The 20,221-nt window shown below is 53.3% G+C and overlaps 2 protein-coding genes across 2 annotated transcripts in view; one reads left to right on the top strand and one right to left on the bottom strand.

Moving 5' to 3' along the window:
* The first annotated feature begins 8,226 nt into the window (after window positions 1–8,226).
* Ccl25 (chemokine (C-C motif) ligand 25) lies at window positions 8,227–14,598 on the top strand. The gene is made up of 7 exons (XM_005413136.2): window positions 8,227–8,315; window positions 8,489–8,595; window positions 10,883–11,000; window positions 11,097–11,224; window positions 11,515–11,611; window positions 12,058–12,101; window positions 14,226–14,598. The coding sequence occupies exons 2-7, from the start codon at window positions 8,523–8,525 to the stop codon at window positions 14,231–14,233; spliced, it is 468 nt and encodes a 155-aa protein (XP_005413193.1). The 5' UTR covers window positions 8,227–8,315; window positions 8,489–8,522; the 3' UTR covers window positions 14,234–14,598.
* A 1,002-nt stretch (window positions 14,599–15,600) lies between these two features.
* Fbn3 (fibrillin 3) overlaps window positions 15,601–20,221 on the bottom strand; it is a gene marked incomplete at its 5' end in the record, with an annotated part of 69,263 nt that continues 64,642 nt past the window's right edge. The window contains 2 exons of the mRNA XM_013509128.1: window positions 15,601–16,435; window positions 19,013–19,160. Coding sequence (XP_013364582.1) covers window positions 16,109–16,435; window positions 19,013–19,160 — 475 coding nt within the window. The remainder of the gene's footprint in view (window positions 16,436–19,012; window positions 19,161–20,221) is intronic.

Below are 20,221 nucleotides of genomic sequence, written 5' to 3'. Positions count from 1 at the left end.
GCCTGTAATCCCAGCTACTTGGGAGGCTGAGGCAGGAGGATTGCGAGTTTGAGGCCAGCCTGGACAACTTAGTCAGATCTAATCTCAAAATAAAGAAAAGTGCTGGAGAATATAGTTTGGGGTTAGAGGACCTCTAGGTTTGATTCCTAGTACCTCAAAAATGAATGAATGAAATAGAATCCAGGCCAAGCTGGCTGCCTAGAGTTGCTCGCTGGGTGTGCAGTGACGGGGTACCAGGCAGGGGGCGCTGCTGTGCAGAGTCAGGCAGAGGGAAGTGGAAGAAGCAGCAGGAAAGAGGGAGGACAGGAGTGGGACTCTCCCCTCCCCAGCTCCTTCTCCAGAACAACACCCCGGCACGGTGGGGGTGGGGGCGATCTTAACTCACGTGCTTAGAATGGCCAGAAGCCAGGGGCTGGGCTGGCAGTATGACGGATGGCTGGGCAGAAGCCTTCTGTCCTCCCTGAACCTGTGGGCACTGATGGCATGCCCAGTGTGCACCGTACTGCCAGGGTCTCCACACCTGAGGCCCCGGGTCCTGCCACCTCCATGCCACGAGTCCCTCCTACCGCCTTCTTTTGCCGGGCTGTGTCTCCCTGCCCTCCTTTGGTACCTTCCCCATGGCCCTGGCAGAGCTCAGACGCGGCCCTGGCCACAACCCTCCCCCGGCTAAAGAAAGCCGGCCTGCAGCTCTGCAGCGTTCTCAGTGAAGGTCACCTTTCTTGGCTTAGCACGCAGGGCTCTGAATAGCCTGTCTCCTCCCACCCGGCCTTCCGCTGTCATCCCCCACCCATCTCCCACCCCAGCCGTCCTGCACCTGCCAGGTTTCCTCTAGCACCCTTCTCTGCTGGCCTCCCACGAGCACCTCAGACTCCAAGGCTCCAGCCAGCTGCTGCTTCTTCCGCAGACCTGGTGGGGCACCCTCCCCACCCCACAGCCTGCCCGAGTGGTTCCTCTACGATTCGACCCTGAAAACCCCCCACCAGCTGCGAGCCTCCCCAGGCAGTGGCGTGGCTGTTATCTACCCTCTGTCCTCAGCTCTCTTCACCCTCGGCACCTGTTATTAAATGAAGGTTTTGGCTGGGTGTGGTAGTGCACACCTGTAGTCCCAGAACTCCGGGAGGCTGAGAATTCAACCCCAGCTTGGGTAACTTGGTAGCTTATTGAGACTCTGTTTCAAAATTAAAAAAAAAATGAAAAGAGGGCCTAGATGTAGCTCAGTGTGAAGGCCAGAGGGTCAATCAGTACGGCAAAGTAGAAAGATAGATGGATAGATGATAGATAGATAAATAAGATAGATAGATAGATAGATAGATAGATAGATAGATAGATAATAGATAGATGTAGGTTTTATGATTATGCATGTTTGGGGAGCCCAATAGATCAGGAGATGGTTGACACTGAAAAAATTCTTTGTGCCTATAATCCTAGCCTCTGGGGAGGCTGAGACAGGAGGATTGCGACTTTGAGGCCAGCCTGCGTAATTTAGCAAGACCCTTTGTCAAAAGAAAAAAAGAAGAAAGGACCGGGGATGTAGTTCAGTTGTAGAGCACCCTGGGTTCAGTCTCCAGTACTACTGCTACTACTATACACACACACACACACACACACACACACACACACACACACACACACATGGAGAAGGAAGGAAAAGGAAAGGAAGGGAAGGAAGGAAGGAAGGAAGGAAGGAGCTTTGTTACTCTCAGTGTCCCAGGGGCGGGGCCACACCGTGCCATGCGGGGCTATACCAGGAAGCACGTGGGCCCATCAGAGGGCAGAAGGCGCCGGGGCCTGGGTGAGAGCCTTCCCGATGGTTTCTAAGGGGAGGGCTGGGTATGGCAGGATGCCCACACTCTGGAGCACAGGGGCTGTGTCCTGCCGAGCTGTCTGGCTCTGGGGTAATTGAGACAGGTGGGTAGGGGGTAGTAGGTAGCACACAGGTTGAGCGCTTGCTTAGCATGCAGGAAGTCCTGGGTTCAACGCACAGCACCACAAAGAAAAACATTTAAATTAAAGTTTTAAAAATGTAAAGCATCATTGGTGAGCTGGGCATGGTGGCATGTGCCCATAGTCCCAGGTACATGAGAGGCAGGGTACCTGGGAGGGGGTCACTTGAGCCCAGGCCTAGGGAAGATAATAAAACCCCTGAAAGAAAGAAAGAGAGAAAGAGATACAGATGTACATATTTTTTTAAAAAAAGAAAAAAAAAGGAAAAAAGCCAGATATAGTGGCACACACCTGTAATCCTAGCACTCTGGGAGGCTGATACAGGAAGATCATAAATTTGAGCTCAGCCTGGGCAACTCAACAACTTAGTAAAACCCTATCTCAAAATTAAAACTCAAAGAAGGGACTGAGGGTGGGGGCCCTGGGTTCAGTCCCCAGTACTGCACAAACCAGTATCCTCTGGAGTTACCAAGTAGGCCTGACGGACCCTCATCTCCCAAGGCTGCGGGTTTAGCTCAGCAGAGCCTGAGGCCCCGGTTGGATCCCAGCACCAAGACAAACTGAAGTCCGCCAGGGGCGGTCTGACTAGAGTCTGGGGAGACACTGGTGTGGCCGCGGCGGGAAAGCCGCAGTCCTTGGACTTGACCTGAGCAGGACTTCCACGTGGCGAGGACTGGGCCAGCCCTGTGGTGTCCGAGCCGGGGAAGACCTCAGAGTAAAAACCTGGCTTAACCCCGCAGCCCAGGGGTAAATGTGAGACGGAAGTACCAGATCCGGGTTTGCAGTTCGGCCTGCTGATCCTTGGCCAGGCTGCTGAACCCCTCTAAGCTTTCACGCATTGCTTTTTCCCTATCAAGTGGGGACACATCTTAATCTTACAATGTTCTTGTTACCTCAAGCCACCCCAGCCCCACGGTACTAAGGATGGAACCCAGGGGCACTGTACCACTGAGCTACACTCCCAGCTCTTTTATTTTTTATTTTGACTCGGGATCTCGCTAAGTTGCCCAAGCAGGACTCAAACTTGGGACCCTCCTGCCTCAGCCTCCTTCAGCTAACCCACTCTCGTTGGAGGAGCCCAGCTCATCCCAAGTCTGTCCTTGTCAAGCGGGATGGGTGCCCGTGACCCTGGTCTCACAGCACCTTGCTTTGTTACTTGCTGCTTACCTTGTATGTTGCCACTGAGCAAGGAGCAGTTGAGGTCCTCTTTGTCAGGGTGTCCCAAGGCCGTGCAAGAAAGCACCAGCATTTGTCAGGAGGCACAAGGAGTGTGGGGCGTGTGGGAAAGAGCCTCTATTTTTGTGGCTTCCTTGGAAAGGAGCAGTGGAGGCTGGGTAAGCAGGTTTAGGATTGGCATGCAGCTCCACACCTGGCACACAGTAGGCGCTTACATAGTGTTTATTGAGTGAATGAACTATCAAACAGCCCCAAATTGGAGTTCAGTGAGAATTCAGTGACATCACTGTCATCTCTGATGGCCCTGACACAGCTGCTTGCTGTGTCTGTCACCCCTGGCCTTGCACTTGGCTGGCATAAAGGATGCTCAGAAGCCAGGTGTGGTGGTGCATGCCAGGTAGGTGCTTGTGCTACTGAGCTTTATCCCCAGCCCTGGTGCATGCCTATAATCTCAACACTCTGGGAGGCTGAGGCAGGAGGATTGCAACTTTGAGCCCAGGCAGCTTGATGACTTAGGGAGACTATCTCAAAATGGAAATAATTTATAAAAGGGCTGGAGATATAGCCCAGCATGAAGGCCTTGGGTTCAATCCCAAGTATTACAGAGAGAAAGGGAGAGAGAGAGAGGCTTAGAAAAACCTGTGTACAAAGGAAAGCAGAGCTCAGCATCTTCAAAAAGTGACCCAGGGCCCTACGGGACCCTTCTGTTTGCTTCAGCCCCAGATAAAAGGGCCAGCATCAGCATTGAGCAGGGGCATGAGAAATGCAAGGGCGGAGGCCAATACCAGGACCAGTGCCTCTAGTCTGAGGCCCTCTGCGTGGCCGTGGCCCCCAACCATGGCCGCTGCTGCCACTGCCCCCCCTGGAGTAGACAGGCGGCTGGTCAGCCCCTCAACCTGGCCTTCCAGGAGACCGCAGGGCCAACCACATGCGGGACACAGTGAAAGGCGCCACACAGGAACTGTTCATAAGCCACATCCTGGAACACTAGGCCAGAGGCTCGCAAAGCATCCTGTTGGAACCCTTTTCCTTCCCTCCTCCAGTTGCTAGGCAACCCCTGTGCATCTGGACCAAAGCAAGAAGCAGCTGGTGTAAGGGCACACATAGACCAAAAGTGAAGGGAGGGAAAAGGACAGCCCTCGCAAATGGGAAGGACAAGATAGCAGAGGTAGCTCCAACTGCCTCAGATAACACAGACTTCAAATCAGATGCTGGTAAAGAGGCCAAGAAGATTATTATCTAGTGATAAAGGGGTTAGTTCACCAGGAAGATGTAGCAATGGGAAATATAGCTACACCCAACATCAAAACACTTAAATATATAAAGAAAACACTTTAAAAATGTTTTTATCAGGGGCTGGGGATTTAGCTCAGTGGCATAAGTGCCTGCCTGGTAAGTGCAAGGTCGTGAGTTCGATCCCCGGTACCGCAAAAAAAAAAGAAAAAAAAAGATACAGTTCTTCGGGGCTGGGGATTTAGCTCAGTGGCCAAGCGCCTGCCTGACAAGCGCAAGGTCGTGAGTTTGGTTCCCGGTACCGGAGAAAAATAAAAAAATAAAAATGTTTTTATCAGCACATGTTTGCAGTATATAATGTTTACACTCCTGTGGGGAGTTGGTCTTTGGATACAACACATCTTCTTCCTGTTTCCATCTCCTTCCCCTGTCCTCCCTCCCCCTCCCTCCAACTCTTGATTCCCTTCCCATTTGTGAAAGGTCTATCTTCCTTCTTCCCATTACCTATCTTTTATTGTGCTCATTATACATTGGGTTTCTCATCTAAGAACAACCATTCGATATTTAAGCTTGTGTGTCTGATTTACGTCACAACATTATGGTCTCAAGGTGCATCCATTTTCTTTTCTTTTTTTTTCATCCATTTTCTTACATATGACTCAAGTTTACCCTTCTTTACAGCAGAGTAGTACTCCATCCCATGTAAATACATCTCCTTTATCCATTCACCTATTGATGGGTCCATAGGCCACTTCCATGGTTTTGCTGTTGTAACTTGCAACTATAAACATGGCCATGCACAGGTCACTGTAATATGATGACTTTAATCAGGAAGATACCTAGAGGGGAATAGCTTGGTCAAGTGGAATTTCTAGTTTTAGTTCTTTGAGGAATCTCAGCAAATATTAATAGAACTAAAAGGAGAGAGAGGCTCCTACGCAATAATAGCAGGGCACTTCAATACCCCACTTTCTGCAGTGGACAGATGGTACAGACAGGAAATCAGTGTGCAAACATTAGACCCGAACCACTCTGTAGTCCGAATGGACTCACAAACACACAGCCAGCATTCCAGCTGCAGAGCACACGTTCCTTTCCAGTGCCCGATAGCTGTTCTCTAGGGAGGGTCCTGTGTTAGGCACAAAACAAGTCTCAGCAAATTTAAGAAGGGTGAAATATGATTAAATATCTTTCCCAACCAGCACGGGATGAAACTAGGGGAACTTTCAGAAAATTCACAAGTCTGTAGGAAATAAGCAACACACTCCTCAATAATCAGTGAACTACATAACCTGACTCTGTCTCAGCAAACCCCCTCAACATGAAGGGAATATAAACAGGTTAAATGACCTGCCCTCCCCGGCCCTCTGTGTCTTCCTTTAGGGCTGGATCTTCCACCTGTGGGCACGGACTAGAGGTGCCCTCCAAGGGCCCAGGGTATCACCCAGCCGCTGCCACCTTCTGCGGGAGACAGCTGGCCCAGCATGTGCACAGAGCAGCCCTGTCGCCTTTCAGTCCTGCGTGCTCTGCGCTGGGGTCAGTCCCCGAGCTTGTCTGAGTGGCAGCTTCAGACCCCCACAACCGCGCCATCGCCGGAACTGGTGACTGGAAGCCGGAAGGGCAGGCGACCCTGCACCCACCCGGGCTGCTCGCATTTCACACTGGCAGGCAAGAAGCGCAGGCTCCCCTGCTTCAGACCTGACCGTGCGGCTCAGGCTCCCACACTTACAACCACGGTCCTCAGGACTCCATGCTTTAAAAAAGTGTTTATTAGTACGCGCAGCGGTACGTAATGATGACATTCCTCGTGGGAGGTGGTGCTTGTATGTAACGCATCTTAATTCTCATTAAGTCCCCACCTCCTCCAGCCCCCCACATCTCTTGGTCTCCTTCCTGCTCTCAAACGATCTATCTTCCTGTCTCCTATTAGTTTTTCTTTTCTTTTTTTTGGTGGGGGGGACAGGCTGTCTTTGAACTCACTTTGTAGCCCAGGATGGCCTTGAACTGGCTTCGACCAGGGCTGAGACTACAGGCATGCGCCACCGTGCTCGGCAGTTTTTTTACGTTGGGTTTCTCATGTAAGATAAACCATGTGATATTCAAGCTTGTGTGTCTGATTTATTTCATTTAACTTTATGGTCTCAAGGTGCATCCACTTTCCCACGGATGGCTCACTCTTTAGCTCAGGTCCTGGTCTCCTTGAGCATCCCGTCTCCCGCTGGGACACCTGGGTCCCCAGCGCACATCTCTTGCAAACTCTGCACCCTGGTCCCCCCAACCCCCAGGCCCCCTTGCGAGACCCTTCCTCCCAAGAAGGCTGCTGGTGGGACCAACCCTGTAGGGCAGGGCAGGGAGATGAGCTCCCACCAAGGTCACCTGGGCAGATAGGGGGTCAGTGAGCCGCAGCCCGTGGCCCGCCACGCCGCGTCCCCACGCCCGCAACCACGCGAATCCGAGTCGGCCCAGCCTCGCCCATCCGAAGCAGGAGACCGAGGAAAGTGAATAGCTCGGAGCACAAGCTGGGCGATCACAAGCCCGCCCACAGGTAAGCCCCGCCTCTGCGCTAAGCGCCATTGATGAAACCTGGAGGCTGCTATAAGCCCCTCCCACACCACCCTCAGCCTGGTGCCATTCAACAGGCTCCACCCACTAGCCCCGTCCCGGGCCCAGGGCCATTCCCTAAAGCCCCGCCCGGGCATAAGCCCCGCCCACTCCTTCCCCGCATCCTCCCCTCTAAGCAGAGCCCCGGCGATGAGTCCTGGCCCGGAGGTTTAGAGTGTAACCATTATTAGACTAGCTCTCTTTCGGAGGTAGCTACAGATAGGGGCGATCCAAAGTTAACAGCAGGCCTGGGGATGTGGCTCAGCAGTAGAGCATGCGCCGAGGCCTAGGTTCCATCCCCAGCACTGCAAAAAGAAAAAGAAAAAAGAGAGGCAAAAGGAATCAGTGGTTTATGCCTGTAATCCAAACTCGGGAGCCGAGGCAGGAGAATCGTGAGTTCGAGGCCAGCCTGGGCAACATTGCTCAGGGTCTCAGGGAAAGAAGAAATAAATGCCTTGTAGATGAATTTTGCTTTACTTCTCCCGGACATGATTAACTGGGGCTTCTGGCTGTACTTTCAAAATGAGTCTTTTTTCTTTATGGTTGCGGTTGTTAATAACAGTTTTACTGGGTTAACTGTCATTATACTACTGGAGAAAATCCATGGGCCGTATCCTCGGCCCATTAAACGTGTGCCATCGGCGATGTTAACAAGGGGGCGCCCTCCCCCATGACCCGGTTTTAGCCTAGGCGACATCCCGCCCCCGGCCCCAGGCCACCAAGCATTTGCTTTCTGTTTCAATGGACTCTCCCGTTCTCAAAACAGGGGTATTTCCGTGCATGATAAATCACTCTATAGCGCAGAAGGAGCGCCGTGAAGTCAGGGACCCAGGAGGACAGGAGGCTTAGAAGCGGGCTAGGAGAGGGGCTGGGGATTTAGCTCAGCGGCAAAGCGCCTGCCTGGCAAGCGCAAGGTCGTGAGTTTGTTTCCTGGTACCAAAAGAAAAACAAAACAAAACAAAACCAAAAAGAAGTGGGCTAGGAGGCAAAGGCTTCCTCTTGGGCTTTAGCAACCTGAGGCTGGTCTGCAGGAAGCCTGTGCCGGCCGGGTGCGGGAGGTTGAGGGAGCTGGAGAAGGTGGAGGCCCTGCAGGGAGACAGTGGGGTGCTGGCCAAGAGGCTTGGGGTGGAAGAGGGGCAGATGCATGGGGAGCCAGCCTTCGAGAGATAGTGGGGGTCAGGACTCGCTTTGTTTGTATAGCAGGGAGAAGTCTGCTATACTCAGGCGTGGAAGGAAGGGGGAGGGGGAAGGGTGGGGCATTGCAGGGTGGGGCCCCAGCCATAAAGGGTGCAGCTCAGCCCCTGCACCCCACAGGCTGTGCACCCCAGCGGGCCCCAGCTCCTGCGACCCCGTGGTCATCGGTGAGTCCTCCCAGGACCATGGCTGGGCCCCACACAGGTCCCCTCTGTCCTTGGGATCCTAGGTGGTGTCACCTACCTCTCTTGCCATGGCCCGGGGGCTGGCTTGGGATGCAGGTGACCCCAGCGCCTGCAGCTGTCCTCCTCAGTCACGGGCACTCTCTCCTCCTCCTCAGGTGGCTCTGTGATCCCTGAGGCCCAGCCTGTGCCATGAGCCCGTGGCTCCTTGCCTGCCTGGTGGCTTCCTTCGCAGGCGCCTGGGTCCCTGCTGTCCACACCCAAGGTACCGTCTTTGGTCCTCCCTCCCCTCCCTGGAGCCCGACCTCCTCATCCCCTCTCCGCATCCTTAGATGTCCCCATTTGTCCCTCCCCCCTTTCAGGAGTCCCTGGCCTGGCAGCAATTCCTAGCGTTTGTTCAGCGGCCGTGGAGGGAGGCAGAGGGTCCCCAGCTCTGTTTCTTGATCCGCCCCCCGCCCCACTTGGCGCTTCTTTATTGCCTGGGAACAGAGCAGAGTCTCTTGGGCCTAGAGACTTGGCCTCCAGCTGTGGTGAAGCCACTTGTAACTGTGTGCACATCGCAGTGTCCCGACTGGGACTGGCCAGAGCCAGGGATGGGGCTGGAGAGCCGAGCTCCTGAGACCTTCGGAAGGGGGGCCACCTCAGGCCCTGTCCCCAGTCCCTGTGCAGCCTGGCTGAGGGTTGCAACTTGGCCTATGGGCCTCAGTTTCCCCATCTGGAGGGTGGGGATGTGAAACTGTCACTGCGTGGAGGAGGCGTGAGGATCCGGTGAACCAATGGCTGCGTGGAGAAGACTGTCCGTTCAGTGCTCAGCACCGGGATAAGAGCTATCACCATATCAGTGAGAGAGCTTTTCCGTCTTCCTCCCCACCCCCACTCCAGAGCAGGATTTAGGTTACCAAGTCAGTTCTAAGCATGCTGTCTGCAAAGGGGAAAGCTGTCGGCTCGTATAACCAGCCAAAGGCTTCAGGCTCAGCTGCATCCAGGGGCTTAAAGGGTGTCTGTCAGGAGCCCGGACATGGGTGCTGCATCCCTGCGGGCCCTGGCAACACCACTGGGTCCCACAGACAGCCTAGCGGGGGCCCTGGCTGGGTGGGGGCCCCACCCTCTGGCCCTGCTGGCCCACCTGCCCCTTTCCTAGGTCCTGCTCCCAGCAGAGCTTAGCCTTTGCCCAGGAGGGAGGCTGGGCTCCATTGTCCTGCTATCAGAGCCAGGCCCAGCCCCTGCCCTTTGATCGGGGGGAAAGTGGCCCTCAGTGCAGAGAGCTACCGTGGAAGCGCTCACAGGTCCTATCTGCCACCTGTCCTCAGGAGCCAAGGTCCAGGCTGCAGGGGGCTGAGCCCCCCTGTTCCGCAGCCTGGCCCCCAGAGGCAGGAGTGGAAGTGAGCTCCAGGAGAGGACAGTGGAGGAGCCCACTTGGCTTCTAATATGCCAGCCGCTCAGCGCCGCTCTGCTCCTTCCTCCCACCTGCTCCTCTTCCTCCCCTCTACCACTGCCACCTCCTCCTTAGGCCAGCCCAGGGCCAGTGTGTACCCCCCGCTTTGCCTAGATCAGCCTCTTGTCTCCCCAGCAGGCCGGGAGTTCCCCTGAGACAGCCCACATGCCCTCCAGGTCCTCAGTGTGCTGTCTGCGTGTCCGGCAGTCATAGGAGCTCTTTAAATGCCTCCATGAGAGTCAGGTGTGGTGGCACACACTTGTCATCTCAACACTCAGGAGGCTGAGGCAGGAGGATTGCTGTGAGTTCGAGACCAGCCTAGGCTACACAGTGAGACCCCATCTTAAAAAAAAAAAAAAAAAGCTATTGCTAGACAGCTAGATAAAAGTACACAGAATTCCCAGGTTTGGCCAGATCACTTGAATGGTCACTGTGGTGGGGACAGGAAGGAGGGGGATTTGAGTTAGACCCAGGTAGGAACAGGGCAGCGTGGAGCTGGGCCTGGACCTCAGGAACAGTTAGCCACCGTGCTTCTTTTCAGGAAGAGGGGGCCATCAGACTGGGGACAGGCGGTCCTCGGCCCCTCCTCAGGGTGCTGGCCTGCCCTCCCTCGCCCTCTGGCCCAGAGCAGGAATAGGAGGCATCTTGGGCTATTCCTCTGGTGGTCCACACCCTTCCTGGGCAGGGCCTGTGGACCCCTCTGGCTTCCGCAGCTGTCCCTGCATCAAGGGGTAAGAGTGAGCCAGGCCAAGTTTTTTTCTTTTCCTTTTTCTTTTTCTTTTTCTTTTTCCTTTTCTCTTTCTTCCTGTCTCTCTCTGCCTCTTTCCCTCCCCCCTCCCCCTGCCTCTCTCCCTCCCTTTCTTCCTTCCAGATTTTGAGATGGTCTCACTATGTAGCCCAGGCTGGCCTTGAACTTACAGCGGTCTTCCCGCCTCAGCCTCCTGAATGTTGGGATGACAGGCCTGTGTTGTCACCATGCCCAGCCCGGGTCAAGTGTTCTTGGCGTCTGCAGGGCCTAGAAGTGTAGCACACGTCTGCATGTTCACACCAATGCCCGTGTCTGTGGCCGTGCCTGCCAAGCGCACGGCTTTGAGTGTGCAAGTGGCGTGTGCCGCAGGTGTCTCGGAGGACTGCTGCCTGGCCTACCACCGCCACCTCAAGTTGCCCGTGTTCCTGCGCGCTAAGTATTTCCAGTGGCAGGAGGTGAGCGGGGGCTGCAATCTGCGAGCTGTGATGTGAGTAGGGTCCCAGGGGGTGGGGTGAGGGTGCCCACGGCCTCGCCCCCCAACTTTGCACCCTAACTTGCCCATCCCCTCTCTCTCTCTCCATAGATTCCACTTGCCCCAGCCGGGCAGGATCGTGTGCGGGAACCCGCGGGACGCGGTGGTGAGGAAGGCGATTCGGGTCTTGAGTGCTCAGATGAAGCCCCACCCAGCAGTCAGCAACACCCCTCCCCCAGGTGGGTGAGGCCCAGCCCTCCGCGGGTGCGGGTGCTGTCGATTCTCTGTCCGCAAGGAGAACATCGCGGCTCCAATGTTGCCATCCCAGAGAGAGCCTGTTGTGGTGAGCAGGAGACAGAGAGAAGGAGCAACCGACTGGGTCAGGATCAGCGGCCAGCAGAGAGAAAGCTCAAACAAAGCCGAAACTCATCCATGCAAATAGCGAGCCCACAGCTTCAGGCTTGGCTGCACCCAGGGGCTCAGAGATGGTGGTGGAATTCTGATTGTTTCTGTCTGCGTCCTCTGACAGGCTTGCACGCTCGGAGGAACAAGGTGAATTCTGGACCGTCCAAGAGGCCTTGGATCAGGTTGAAGCATCACGTGGGCAACAGCAAGAAGAACGCTGGGTAAGGACTCCCGGTCACGTGACCCTCGTTGTCCATCACCTCCTAGGGGTCACCCGCAGCTCCAACCCAGTGCAGGAGGTTTTGGTGAGCCAAAAGCTCCTGGGGTCCAGTGGACGGAAAGAGCATTTTGTTTAGTTCATACCCCACTCAACACGGAGTGAGTACCCGCCCCCTCGCCACCGAGCCGCTCTGCAGCAGGCAATGCCAGGGGTCCCGCAAGCTCGGTCAGTTCTCACAGGCTGGGGTTGCGGCTCCGCGGAGAATGCGTACTGCGCGTGCGCGAGGCCCTGGGCTGCGTCCCCAGCACCAAAAACAAAACAGAAGACTCACGCGAGGTAGCACCAGTTCGCATCCGACTGCCCCCTCCCCACCCAGATGCAACCAGTCTGGGCCTCAGTTTCCCCTTCCGTAAAGAGGAGATGATGATAACTCTGTTTATTCCACAGGGCTGTGGTGACCAGCAAACGAACCAGCAATCAAACGGTGTCTGGTATGTAGCACCTGTTCAGTAAGTTGCCCCCTACACTTCTGACTGACTAGTGATAATCAGGACTCCTGTGATCACCTCCTGGGGCTCTGTTACCCGCTAGAGCAGCTCCAGGACTCGGGGAAACACTTCCTCACACCTACTGGTTTATTGTAAAGGAATTACAAAGGCTTTACAGCCAGATGAAAGACACACTTGATACGGTAAAAGAATTACAGTGTTCACTTTTTTTTCAGTACTGTGGATTGAATACAGGGCCTTTGCACTGAGCTACATCTCCAGCCTTTTCTTTCTTTTCTTTTGTCTCTCTCCTTTCTTTCTTTTTCTTTCCTTTTCTTTTCTTTTTTTGTTTTGTTTTTTTTTTTCCCTGGTAGCAGGAATTGAACTCATGACCTTGCACTTGCCAGGCAGGCACTGTGCCACTGAGCTAAATCCCCAGCCCGCCCTTTCTTTGTCTTTCTTTCTCTCTTTCTTTCTTTCTTTCTTTCTTTCTTTCTTTCTTTCTTTCTTTCTTTCTTTCTTTCTTTCTCTTTCTTCCTTTTCCTTCCTTCCTTCTTCCAAAACTATCTAAGTCATTATGTTACCCAGGCTGGATCTGAACTTGTGATACTCCTGCCTCAGCCTCCCAGAGTGCTGTGATTACAGACACACACCCCCATACCCAGCTTTCATTTATTCATTCACTTATTTATTTAGAGATCGGGTCTCTCTATATTGTCCCAGCTGGTGTTGGCTCACTGTAGAGGGGCTAGGGATTTAGCTCAGTGGTAGAGTACTTGTCTAGCAAGTGTAAGGCCCTGGGTTTGGTCCTCAGCATCAAAAATTTGACAATCAAAGTAAAAAACAAAACAAAACAAAACAAAACAAAAAAACCCAAAAGCAAAAAACAAAACAAAAAACCAAGGGAGCTGCAACTCACTGTGTAGCCCAGGCTGGCCTCCAATTTGCGGTGTTTCTTTTGCGTCCCAACTGCTGGGATTACAGGTGTGTGCTGCTGCACTTGGCCAAATATTTTTTAAAAATTATCACAGTAAAAGCCACATTGCCACTAATCCTCCTGGAAATACGCTCCCTCCTTTTGAACACACCTATCCCATCGTTCTTGCCACTTTGTGAAGCAGCTCTGGAAGTCCTCCTTTGTCGGTGTCCGTAGCTGAGCTGACTCAGTGTCCTGAATTGATTCAGATTTTTCTTTCGTGGTCATTTTGGCCTTGGGGAAGAACCAGGTGTGACAGATCTGGTGAATAAGATGTCCGAGGACACGCTGTGATGTTTTCAGGAGCCTGCCTTTCTGTTGGACATTACTCAAGAGCAGCATTTACTGTATTTTTGGTCATACCTCATAAAGACACTCAAGAAAGAAGACATCCAGAGCTGCTTCAGAAAGTGCCAGAATTGGGGGCTGGGGATTTAGCTCAGCGGCAAAGCGCCTGCCTGGCAAGTGCAAGGTCGTAAGTTCGGTTCCCGGTACCGGAGAAAAACCAAAAAAAAAAAAAGAAAGTGCCAGAAATGATGGGATAAGTGTGTCTGAAGGAAGGGGAGGAATCTGAGTATTCTGAGGGAAATTCACAGCAATATACTTTACCTGTCATAAATATTTTAAAATTTAAACACCAACTGTACATTTTGATTAGCTCTGTGCGTGGAGCAAGGTCAAGGGAATGAATAGATAGATGAAAGAGATACACAGGGCAAAGTCTGCAAGGGTCCCCAGCTCCTGTCCTGTGGAGCAGGGGTGTGCCACCCTCCTGGCACACAGATGGGTTCACCAACCTGGAGACTTCCTGCAACCTGTAGTTGAGGGACTTTTTATGGAGGCTTTATCAAGATGACATGATGGATTATTAACTCCATCTCCAGCAACTTTCCTCCCCATTCCAGAGTGAAACGGAGACCTTCAGGCTTCTAATCACAGCTTGCACTCAGCACTTGCCTCTGAAGAACAGAAGGCAGTGCTCTCCACCCGGAAATTCCAAGGAATTAGGGGCTCCGCGCTAGCAACTGTGGTCAAGGACCAAATGTTAGAACAAAAGATGCTCCTTTTGGCTCAGATTGCAAGGGACTTAGGAGCTCCGTGGTGGGGTGGGGAGAGAGCAGCCACCAGCTCCTCGAATCCCTCTCCTGCAGGACCCTGAGCCCTGACATCTCCAGGACCCTCCCATGGCGCCGGGGGGCTGCGTTGTTCTCCATGACCCTCGGCGGTGGCTGCTGCCCCTGCTCTGCGTCCTTCGGTGTGCGGTGTGCGCTGTCCCAGCCCCTGTGCCTGCGTCATCGTTTTCTCCTCCTGTCCCTCCCTCTTCCCGCCCTCAAGCTGCTGGAAAGAGGGTCAACCGGGACCAGCATCAGTCTCTGGCAGAGACTCTTAAAGAGCACGCCCCCAGCCCGGGTACGCTGCTTACCTGAAACTTCTTGCCACCCGCCCGGGCCACCTACCCAGGTCCCTGCAAAGCTTTGGTTGGTCCAAAGATATTTCCTAGGCTGTACTTTTTTAAAAATAAACCTTTGGGGAGAATGTTGTTTCCCATGCCTGTCATGTTTTATTATGGGGTGCCCATGGTGCCCACCCTCACCCCAAGACCTGTGTTCCCAGCCCTCAGAACAGCTTCCGGGCCCCAGTCTCCATGGGGCTCTTTGATTATCTGTGCATTGGGGTCCTCACTGGGGTTGCTCTGTCCAGCCTCTGGGGTCCTGGGGGTCCAGCTGGCTAAGGGCTGGAGAAATGCTCCCTCCACAAGTGTACGGCCTTCCCAGAGGCCACGGTCAAGACAGTGTCCAGCACTGGGCAGGGACAGAGCCCTTGATCAAGCATTAAAGGAGGCGGCCTCAGTTCCAGGACGCCAGAGAATGTTCTGGGGGGAAACCAAACATACCCTCTTTAAGGGATGCCCAAGGTGGTTTGGGGTTAGGGGCCAGGATGAGGCCTCAAAGAAACAAAAACAAAACACCTCAAGCTCATCCCACACTATAGGGGTGATCCAGACTGCCTCTCCGAATTCTCCAAGCCTCAGCTTCTGTCCCACTGTAAAATGGAGGTGATGGGTACCCGCCTTGGAGCAGTTTGCTGGGGACCAAATATACCAGCACCCATAACACCCTCAGCACGTACATAACACACAGCACACAGTACATGGTGGTGAGCCACGTGGGTGATGGCCCAGCTGCCTGGCTTTCCATTTGCCCTGACCTTCCTTGGCCAAGCCGCTTAACCTCTCAGAGCCTCAGTTTCCCTGTCTGTAAAATGGGAACATAAAACACATCTGTTTCGTGGGATTGTAGTGTGATAATCAAAGAGGTCTACAATCATAAGGCACTTGAAGCGGTGTCTGGTACATAGCATGGGGACCACAAGCTGTCCGAGAAGCTGCCACTTATTGCTTGGCTCTGGGTGTGTGCCAAATGTGAGGGTGACACCGGCAGAACGGATTGATCCCCTGGGATGGTGTTCCCCATGCAGGGGCTACAAAATCCCAAGAGCACTTGCCAAAAGACAGACAGATTTAACCCAAAATAACTTTATTGCTGTCTCCACTTTGGATATAAAAGCACCCCCAGAACCCTAGCCCAGGCCCCAGGAGAATGAGCAGTGAGTCACTGATTTTGGGCGCGCTGGGGCTCCCTTTTCTGCCCGGAGGGACAAGGCCCTCGCCCACCCCAGCCACCTATCCCGATGTCCTGCCAGCCCCTGGTGGGGGGCGGGGAGCCACAGTGCAGTACAGAGGTTTAAGCCTGAGATTGACCAGAGGCCGTGACCACGGGGACCCTCGCTGGCCTGGAATGAAGGAGGCACAGGCAGCGTCTCGATGTCTCCAGGAAAGACGAGTGTTGGGGTTTCCTGGGCTGCCGCAGAGGGCGTGGGCACAGGCTGGGCTCGTCTGAGGTCATAGTGTAGCGTGCCACTCTTCCTGAGTTTCGGGGTTTGACCTGGTCACCCAACGTTGCTGAGGAGCAGTCACCCTAGTTCCAGAATCCACCAGAGCTGGAGCTCCGGCATGCACTGAGGCTCCTCCCAACTAGAGGAGCTGCAATTGCACCTTCAGCCGCAGGGCCCGGCCCTGGGGTCCCTGCCGGATGCCCCAGGCCCCTGCCATGCTCACCACCTCCAGCTGGTACCTTCCAGGCCGCGGCCTCCGCCGCCCCAGCTGCAGGGAGCTGAGGTTGCTGCGGTGCTGCATGCGGAAGAAACTTTGCCCGTTGCCACGGGCGATGACATATCGGACTCGGCCTCCCAGACCCTGCAGAGCTGGCCGCAGCTCCAGGATGTGCTCGGCCTGGCTCAGGCGTGAGAGGTTCAGGCCCAAGGTCAGGGGGACTGCGGCATCGAGGGTGGCCATGCTCACCTGTGGAGAAAGACGGTGGGTGGGGGATGGGAGGCAGGGTGAATGGGGATGCATTTATAGGGTGCTTTGGGCCGTGGCCAGAGATTTCTACTTTCCTAATGCAGAGGAAAGAAAGGTTGCTTTTGTTTTCTGAGAAAAGGTCTCAGTTCAAGCTGGCCTTGAACTCCCAGTGTAGCCCACTGGCCTCGAACTTTTGGGGACCCTCCTGCCTCAGCTGCCCCAGTGCTGGGTTTAGGCAGGAGAAGGGGTCTTCCATGCACTCTGCCCTTGGCTTTTACGTAGCCCTCCACTCACAAGGCCAAGGTTGGTATAGGCTGAGGATGTAAAGGCACAAAGCTGCAGCTGGTTTCAGGGGAAAAGCAGAGAATGGTTGGAAGCAGTCACTCCCCCCCCCCAGGAACAAAACAACCCCAAACCCAAAAATAAACAAACAACAACAACAGAAAAGAAAAAAAAACAGGACCTTTGCATTGAGCTACACACCCAGTCCTTTTTAATTTTTATTTTGCGATAGGATCTCACTGTCACTAAGTTGCCCAGGATATGCTCGAACTTTTGATCCTCCTGCCTCAGCCTACCAGAGTGTTGAGATTATAGGCATGCACCACCATTCCCATCTTAGGCAGCCACATTTACTGATTGATTTTTTTTTTGAGACAGAGTATTTCTATATAGCCCAGGCTGGCCTGGAGCTCGCATTGATCCTCCTGCCTCAGCCTCCTAAATGCTGGGATTACAGGTGTGTGCTACTGTGCCCTGCTTGGGTAGCCACTTTTATACAGTTTCCAGAGTCCTGGTCGCAGCTGAGGGGCCTTGGTAAGACCCCTGCCAGCCGAACCTAAATGAATCAAGGGCTGCCTTAGACATCCTGCAAGGGGGTCATTCTGATGCCAGCCCTGGGTCACTCAGAGGCAGCCCCGAGGGCTGGTGTTAGGATCCAGGGACTTTTTGCAGGAACCAGCCCCCAAAGGGATGCCAGAGCTGCAGAGAGACAAAGAGGACACCCAGCTGGGATAGAGAGAAGGGAGCAGGGCCGGGTGATGGAAGAGCCACGCTGGCTTCCGCTGCACTTCCTGCATCTGGTGCTCTTAGAGAGCCCCTGTGTGTAGGTGACAAACCCTCCTTTATCTGCGTTTCTCTGAAGTGTGTTCCCGGTTCTGGCAGCTGGACAGCGCTCTCAGTAAGCTAGGGAACCACAGTGGCGGGCTGCTCTGGGCCGGTAGACCCAGCCAATCACACAGAAGTTTATCTGTGTTTTCTCCTTTGCCTGGCCCTGCTCTGTGGGTTTCACCTCATTTGCATACCCACTGCCTCATCTGCATACCCATGGACTCATTTGCATGACCATAGGTTCATCTGCATGCCCACCAAGCGCCCTGCAGCTGCATTAAAGTGAAAGCTCTTCTGGCATCCCAGCCCCTGATTCTGGAGAGAGCGGACCCTTCCTGCAGTGTGGGTGGGACATTTGCATCTACTGACACCTGCTGGTGGCAAGTGGGTATTGCAGGCAAATACATAGGGTAGCTCTTTTCTATCAGCCATGATAATCAAGCCACTGCCTTCATTAGCACCCAAGGCAGGGCATACAGTAGTTTTGACGCTCATGGCAAATAACAGGAACTATGGGATGTGACTGACATAATGCCGTTTTTTTCCTAGCAAGAGGTGGAAAAACAACTAGAGAAAAGAGGGTAAAGTAATACATTTGACTGATTAAATATTGAAAGCCCTCCGATCCATCATGTCTATCTCAGTCTGGCTTCATTTATTCTCCTACAATATCTCTCATGGATCATATTTATCATGTGCTATAAAACATAGTACACAACCAGGTGTGGTGGTACGTGCCTGTAATCCCAGCACTCTGGAAGGCTGAGGCAGGAGGATCGTAAGTTTGAGACTCGCCTAAGCAATTTAGCAAGACCTCCTCTTTTTTTTTAAAAAAAAAGAGCTTAAGATAGATTCAATCCTCAGTACCAAAACCAAGCTAAGCCAAAAAATATATATATGTTTTCCTTTTTTTACAATCTTTCCCCATCAGAATATCCACCCAGGAGCAGGAACTTTTTTTTTCTTATGTATTACTGCCTGACCAGGGTCTGTATGAGATGCCTGAATCATCATCTGGAGATGTGAAATGCCCAGGGGACATGTTTCCCAAAGAGTCCCCAAGGGAAATTTCAGGGCTACAGAAGGACAGGGGGACTGATGTACCATGACAGGAGGGACAAACTGGGATATGGAGTCGACTGCCACCTCCTGCACAAAGTATAGCCTTTTTCTTTAGATATTTTTGGTACCATAAATCAAATTCAGGACTTTGTGCTTGCCAGGCAGGCACTGTGCCACTGAGCTATCTCCCCAGTCCACAGATTTTATTTTGAGGTAGGGTCCTGTAACAAATTCCCAGGCTGGTCTTGAACCTAAGATTCTCCTGCCTCAGCCACCTGAATCACTAGGATTGCAGGTATGTTTCACCACACCCAGTTGAGTCTAGTGCTCTTTCAGGGTCACAGCCTCCTTCCTACCTTCAGGGAGTCTCCTGGCTGCCCTTGTCCCATGCAGCCCCTGTGATACCTGGTGGCCCCTGTGGGCACTGCGCCGGGGCCGGTCCCGAGTGGTGAGGCTGTTGATCTTGCATTCATAGCAGGCTTCTGGAGAGAGTGGCTCCTCATCTGGGGCTTCCTGGGGTCCAGGGCTGAAGCCCAAGGCGGAGACACAGTGCCTGGGCCAGGATGATGGGATAGGGAGGGTTTCAGGGGCAGATGGCAGGACCTCCCAGCCAACCTCTACCACCCTCCGCTGTGAGCCAGCTGCCTTGCGGGCAGAAGCTGTTGTGCAAATGTGCCTCTGTGTGTGTGTGTGCGCGTGCATGTGTGTGTGTGAGAGAGAGAGAGGGAGAGAGAGAGAGCTGGCATGGCTCTGTGTGCATGCATATACCCTAGCAGAAGAGCTGTGTGTGTGCATGGGTACCCTGGCTCGCCTGGACATAGGTGTGAACATGAGAATGAGATGGTAGGCATTTCCTGGGAGAAACAAATGTACCTAAGTGTGCCCAGGGTGTGTGCAGGTGGGGACCTGTGTGCACACGGGGAGGATAACATGCAAGTACACATGTGCCACGTATGAATCTATATTCAGGTTTCTGTGTGTACAGGCTCTGCATCCTCCTGTTCAACCACCAAGGATTGAAAACGTTACAAGGTGGGGGGCAGCTCAGCAGTAGAGCTCTTGCCTAGCATATGCAAGGCGCCTGGCATCTCAAGAAAAGTACCACGTCCTTTCAAGGTGTGAGGGCATGCGCCTGCAGTCTCAGCACTCTGGGAGGCTGTACAGGAGGACTGCAAGTTTGAGTCCAGCCTGAGCAATTCGGTGATTTATCAGGACCCAGCCTCAAAATTTTAAACAAACGAAATGAATAAACAAAGAAGGGCTGGAAATGCAGTTCAGTGCAAAGACCTTGGGCTTAATCTCCGTATTGGAAAAAAAAGGTCACAAATTGTTGCTGATGTGTACTTATGGGTCGGCTTACCCTGTCTGTACTGAACATGTACAGACTCTTATTGTTAGTATTTCTTGTTATTATTCCCTAAACAATACATGAGAACAACTATTTACACAGCATATACATTGCACTAGGCATTATCAATAATCTAGAAATAATTTAAATTATCCAGCAGTGCTGGGATTGCAGCTCAGTGGCACAGCACTTGCCAGGCATGTGCAAGGTCCTGGGTTCCACCTCTTCCACTGAAAAGAAAAAGTATACAAGAGGATGTACACAGG

Source organism: Chinchilla lanigera, unplaced genomic scaffold (genome assembly GCF_000276665.1).
Source record: "Chinchilla lanigera isolate Chin_1 unplaced genomic scaffold, ChiLan1.0 scaffold00162, whole genome shotgun sequence".
Taxonomy (NCBI): Eukaryota; Metazoa; Chordata; class Mammalia; order Rodentia; family Chinchillidae; genus Chinchilla; species Chinchilla lanigera.
The sequence above is the reverse complement of the archived record's forward strand: the minus strand, read 5'-3'. Positions and strand labels throughout refer to the sequence as shown.

Coding starts and splice junctions, on each gene's coding strand:
- Ccl25 (XM_005413136.2), top strand. CDS start 8,523: ATGAGCCCGTGGCTCCTTGCCTGCCTGGTGGCTTCCTTCGCAGGCGCC. Junction 8,596..10,882: donor CCCTGCTGTCCACACCCAAG/GTACCGTCTTTG, acceptor CGTGTGCCGCAG/GTGTCTCGGAGGACTGCTGC. Junction 11,225..11,514: donor CAGCAACACCCCTCCCCCAG/GTGGGTGAGGCC, acceptor GTCCTCTGACAG/GCTTGCACGCTCGGAGGAAC.